Below are 6452 nucleotides of genomic sequence, written 5' to 3'. Positions count from 1 at the left end.
TATAAATAAACAAATATAAATATATTATATATTACATGAGGTTATGTAATAAGTTATGAAGTTTTATGCTTAGATTTGCAGATGATATAGCAGTATTAGTATCTAACAAGAAGGAGTTAGTCTATGAAAGTAAATAAAACTAAAACAAAAATACCGGTTTGCAAGAAAAGGAAAAGTGGGGAAAGAGCGAATATAAAAACAGGAGACGAAAACATATAAGAAGTGGCTGATTTAAGTATCTAGGAAGTCAGGATGGAGGGAGTAGTAGGGATATAGCGCAAAGTCAAGTCGCCTTCAATAAAAAGAAGCCATTTCTATGCTCGGGAACGATTACCTAATTTAGACATTCAAAAAAAGTTGTTAAAGGTGTATGTTTGGAGCGTGACACAGTACGGATGCGAAACATGGACAATGGGCGCGGCGAAAAAGGAAAGGTTAGAAGCGTTTGAAATGTGGTGTACCAGGCAAATGATGAGGATACTGTAGATAGAGAAGGTTAGAAATGAAGAGGTATTAGAAGAAAAAGGAGAACAGAGGACTGTATGGAAGTCAATAAGAAATAGTCGAGATAGGTTGGCAGGACACCTTCTAGGCACGAAGGTCTAGTCAGAGGTCTATTAGAGAAACAGGAGTTAAGAGGGGTAGAGGGAAACCTATATTAGATTACTGTTCGCAAATAGTTAAGGATGTGGGATGTTCTAGTTATAGAGAAATGCGAATATTATCTCAGGATAGGAAAGAGTGGAGGGAAGAAGTAGTTGGGATATAAAGCATAAGATAGCGCAGAGTCGAGTCGCCTTCAGTAAAGAGTCACTTCTATGCTCGCGAACGGTTAAATTAGAAATTCGAAAAAGTTTGTTAAAGGTGTATGTGGGCGCGGCGGAAAAGAAAAGGTTAGAAGCGTTCGAAATGTGGTGTTACAGGCGAATAATGAGGATACCGTGGATAGAGAAGGTTAGAAATGAAGACGTATTAGAAAAAGAAAGAGCAACAGAGGGCTCTATGGATGTCAATAAGAAATAGGCGAGATAGGTCACAGGCGCGAAGGTCTAGTCAGAAGCCTATTAGAGGGGGAAACAGGAAATAGTTAAGGATGTGGGATGTTCTAGTTATAGAGAAATGCGAATATTATCTCAGGATAGGAAAGAGTGGAGATGCGTGCCCAACCAATCTTAGTACTGATGACCTTTTGATGATGATGATGACATGAAGTTATTTGTCTGAAAATCGACTGATGATTTATGTTCAGTGTCCAGATCTCTCATTCGGTTACTATTTGTAGTAACTACCTTGTATTGATTCTTCGACTTATAAACTAATTTCACGGTCGGATGCTGGTCAATTATTTGTACAATCATGGAATATTCAGAATTAGTTCTGACAGTTCCTTTTGTCAACCAGCCTTGATCCACGTCTGCCTGCTTTCAAACGTATCGCCATCGGTAACCATCGCTTGCGACAATGGTCCACAACAATGCTACATCTTAATGGATGCTTCGTCCCAAATCATACTCTGCCGGTCTTTCGAAGAATCATGCAGATTCTTGCAGCTGTAACCCTGCATCCTCAAAACATTGAATGAAAATAGATAGCTATTTTCATTTGTGATGGTTCCGGTCATGGAATACCAGACATGTCCATTCAGCGCACACTCCATCTTTAGTATGACCAATTTAATGGTGTCAGTGTTGGTACCTTAGTTCCACCAAAACACTCTCATAACGAGCAGTACCAAGACAGTAAATAAACCGGCCTCCATCTAGTAAATCTAACGTATTTCTTCCTATCCTCCTATTTCGAAAGTAATCGGCTGCCATAACGATGTACTTATATTAATTTCTGGGTATGGTCCTGCCACAACTATAGCAATTTCTCAAATTAGTTGCTAATACGATTCTGACCCACAGAAACCCCTCTCACTGGCTGCGCAAGTCGTTCACTTTCTGCATCAATGAATTAGTTCGCCTACCTTCCCAACGATCTTGTTTACGCCAAAATTTCCTCCTGGAGAAATGTCATCATAATTATAATTTGTGCAATCTACCAACTACTTCTTGCCAGTTTGGTCGTCCTTCTTCGTTCTTTCATTATCGATGTATCTTCGAGACTGAGCTAGAATCTTGTTCTGATCTTATGATGTCGGATTACCATTGCTCTTGGCTATTTCCTGCTCGATGTTATACATAAAATTCGTACTGTATTCTATTCTTTTCAACGAACTAGTTTCTATAATGAAAATGAACTAGTTTGCAACGAACTGTTAATGAATGAAAAGATAATGAAATTAAACAATTGATCTCGTTCGTATCGTTCTCGGCTTAGATTAGAATTAGTTCACGGTGACTGTTGCCTTAAAAAAGAACGACATTATTTATAACACAAAACTCGTACAACGAAATGGATCTTTCACGAACGAAAGGAACATGGAGAGAAAATCAAATTACGCATTTAATTTATGAGAAATTTTACAATATAAATATGACAGTGGCATTCGGCTGTTCATTGCGACAAGTGAAAAAAATCATTAAGTCGAAATGTATATTTTGCAGCTTTGTACAAATCGACCCCGCCCTCCTTAACTTAAACTTCCCTACCAATTCTTTGTACAGTGAAAATGTTGCCTTTGTCGAATAAAAATTTTCACTTAATAATTATTTCAGGGCAACTAAATTCGATTCTATCACAAATCATTAAAAAAATAAGTAACGGTAAAAAACGTATCTACCTACCTCGAATTTAAACATAAAATTGTTGCACCACCTGTCTCCGTGAATAATAACTGTTTTATCCATAACTGAACAATGAAGTGCTGCTGTCTTTAAGTCGTTTTCTATGAAGTTTTTGTAGATCTTATAAACGTTTTCTTCCTTGACTTTGTCAATGCATTCTAAGGCGATTTCCGAATTCAACTTGGATAAATGTAAATTGTCAGGATTTTTGAAAAAATCAATCATAGTATTACAATAAAGTTTCTCTGATAAATTTGAAAACACTTGAGGCCTTTGATCACGAAGTGCGAAAGAAACGGCGTGAAATTTAGCAGTTTGTTTCAAAATAAGTTCGATACATTGTGACGTCATTGGGTTTTTCTTATCCCAAAGAACAAAGCCCATTTCCGTGAGGTCATCAAAAATAAGAAATTCCTTGAATTCAACATCAGAACACTTATGGCACTTGACAGTACTATCAAACGGTTCTGTCACACCTTTTTCTTCTTGGAACTCGGAAAATGTAGGAAATGCGTCTCTGTACATTGTTATTTCGTTCATGTATGCTTGATGTCCAGGAAGAGTTGCTGGCATTGATTTAGGTATGGACTTCAGAAAAAGGTGGAATGATTTCTTCTCATTTGCAGCACTTGTTCCTTCTATCTTAATTTTACTTGGATCTCCAAAGTATCCGCCTCTCGTTGCTGGTGAAATTGTAACATCAGGGTTTTGTATATTATTTTCTCTAATAATTTCATTGATTGCTTTTTGTAAGTTCATATTTGTGATCGTTTGGTATCTGCAATAATGAAAGTTACTCAATATTGCTCCTATATAATATATCAAAACATTTACGTTTATCTTATCGTATTTATGTATATTTTAAAAGTAGGTAGGTACTTTTAAAATAAATAAATGACGAAGTAAAAACGTCTTTCTAAGAAAATGAGTTAAAGATAGACTGACTCATATTTTAATTGAATACGTACTACCTACTCATATAATTATTATTAGTAGTAAGAATGTTAAGCATAAAAATAAATAAACAAATCTATAAATAAAGCAATTTACAGAAAATGTCCTTAATATAACAATTAAACACGCCCTATTCATTCCATGTCATGACAAAGGTAAAAAGGTAAGTTTATAACAAAGTGAATTAAAAATAGCCTTTTGTTCTTTTCGAAGCTTAATGACATATGTATTAGGTAAACTCAATGATAACATTAAATTAGTATTACTCCCCCACCAAGCTATCTTAAAGGAGCGTACTTGTCTTGTCGTACCCTAAAAATTAAATTATATAATTCTTTAAGTATTTAAACAACTAAAACATTTTAAAAAGTCCGTTTATGTTTGTTTTCTATGTATTTTTGGGATGCAAAATGTATTCAAAATATTTTAGTATGAATTAATTTCTACCACTACAAATAACTTCAAATGAATGAGGAAAACTTGCTGCTGCTGACACGCCCCCGGCGGGAATCGAACCAGCGTCCCTGTCTTTACGCACCATTGCTCTACCACTAAGCTACTAGAGTTACAGTTGCAGCGTGTCTGTAGTGGTAAAAATTTATTCACTTTAATGTATTGAAATTAACCCTACAAAATAAATTGTTCTAAATCTCTCATTGTTATAGAAATTACCACGAATGGCGTGATGAGCGCCATCTGTAGTACGATGCTACATTTTAGGATTACGTATGCTCCAACAAGGTCCATTTAAATATATGGATATCTACTTGCTGAAACGAATCCCGGCGTAGCTAACCTCAACGTGATAGGCACGTTACCATAATCGAATTAAATAATTTGAGGTGGTCTGTGTTCTGTCGAAACTGCCAGACGCGGATCGCGATTTCGATCTTTTTGGATCTCATCAGCGCGTCGCAGGCAGCTCCGACAAAAGAAGGTTGGTCTGTGTTCTGTCGTACTACAGATGGCGCTCACCACGCCATTTGTGGTATTTTCTAAAACGCGCTGTTAAGACAGCAGATAAAGGTTGGTCTGTGTTCTGTCGGAGCTGCCTGCGACGCGCTTATGAGATCCAATAAGATCGAAATCACGACCCGTGTCTGGCAGTTTCGACAGAATACAGACCACTTCGAATTATTTTGTTCTCTCATTGTTAATAATTATTATATATTGATTCGACGATTCTGTGACCTACATATTAGGTTTATTATCTCGTAGCTTACCGCGTAAAACCAAGGATCCGGGTTTGATTCCCGGCGAGGTTATCTACAGTGGTAAAAATTAACTCACCATAATGTATTGAAATTAACCCTACAAAAATTCTTCAACATGTCTCACTGTTATTAAAAAGCAGAAATTTAAATCGGATGACGGTCAATTTCTCATAAAATATATTATTGGGTGCAGCGAATGGCAGTTATGATACTTCATATATATTGTAATGTAAATTTGCCACGATTAGTAATGGCATCATTAAATATAATAGAGTTAATTTATAAAACAGTTTTGCGATAAACAAATCTCGTACATAAGAAAAACCAGGTAAGGTAGCAAAAAATTGTGAAAAATATTTTTATGTAACATAAAAATCAAATCTCACATATTAAAACATACAAGCCAAGTATAATTTACATGTTATATATTAATTATTCTACATACTTATATATTTTAGCATCAGAAACACTTTCGATACCGTTTATAAGTACGTACAATATTATTCATATAAGGTTGCTTGTGCGTCATCAACATAGTCTGTACGATGCAATCCGAGAGACACATGCTGAATACTATACAGGGTGTTTCTGAAAGAACTGGCAAGCTTTGAAGGATGCTAACTAGATGCAATAGGAAATCGCATGGGGTAAAGTTCTGGATGATGGCTCCCACCCCCAAAGGGGGTGGAGGTGGGTGGGATCGAAAGAGGAGGTCTCCCCAACCATTGTACCATAAAAAGTTCGTGGCGGTCTCACCCCCATAAAAAGTTATGGGGTTAGATGATGGCTAGGGCGATGGGAAGGGGGGATCGAAAGAGGGTGGTCACCTGAGTAAAACCCCATTAAAAATTTGCGGCCGTCTCACCCGCATAAAAAATTATAGGAGTTGAAGATTGACTATTTTGACAATTTTCATAGACTATAATTCAAATAAAATTCAATAAAAAAATTATTTTCAAGCGGGTGGAGGCGGGGGATCGAAAGAGGGTGGTCACTTGAACAAAACCCGATAACCCAACCTAACCTACCCTATTGATAAAACTATTTAAATAATGTTTTATATAACTTTCTCAAAATTTTTATGTATTTTTCCATTAGTTTTACCTTTGAATATTGTTTAAATGGGGGTGAGACCGCCACGAACTTTTTATGGTACAATGGTGGGGGAGACCTCCTATTTCGATCCCCCCACCATTATCTAGACCTTTACCAAAATAATATGTCACCTTTAACACCCTGCATCTTTTCTCACTGCAGTATTTTATTAAGGCATGGTTAGTCCAAACTTCATATTTTGGTCCAAATAACCTGCTCAATAGTTATGACTCACCCTGTATACATAGATTAAAAAATTAAGAGGGTTTTTCATGTGAATTATCTATTGAACAAATTAAAATTTAACCATAAATTTTATGACGTTAGAATGTTGTATAATTTTTTTAAATTTATATATACATTGAGACTATCTACCATATGGTTCTATAGTAGCCATTTTTATTTTATGACCTCCTGCCTACTTCAACGTGGGCTTTTAATCATATTTTAGATAAGAAGC

At 36.0% G+C, this 6452-nt stretch overlaps 1 protein-coding gene across 3 annotated transcripts in view; it reads right to left on the bottom strand.

Annotated features, from left to right (window-relative positions):
- Positions 1 to 6452, bottom strand: part of LOC108741959 — a 55009-nt gene that overhangs the window by 2153 nt on the left and 46404 nt on the right. For all 3 annotated transcript variants that reach the window (XM_018476940.2, XM_025976141.1, XM_025976142.1), the window contains exon 2: positions 2730 to 3507. In XM_018476940.2, coding sequence (XP_018332442.2) covers positions 2730 to 3488 — 759 coding nt within the window. In that variant the 5' untranslated portion in view covers positions 3489 to 3507. The remainder of the gene's footprint in view (positions 1 to 2729; positions 3508 to 6452) is intronic.

This window comes from Agrilus planipennis, unplaced genomic scaffold, assembly GCF_000699045.2.
Source record: "Agrilus planipennis isolate EAB-ADULT unplaced genomic scaffold, Apla_2.0 scaffold295, whole genome shotgun sequence".
NCBI classification, from domain to species: domain Eukaryota; kingdom Metazoa; phylum Arthropoda; class Insecta; order Coleoptera; family Buprestidae; genus Agrilus; species Agrilus planipennis.
The sequence above is the reverse complement of the archived record's forward strand: the minus strand, read 5'-3'. Positions and strand labels throughout refer to the sequence as shown.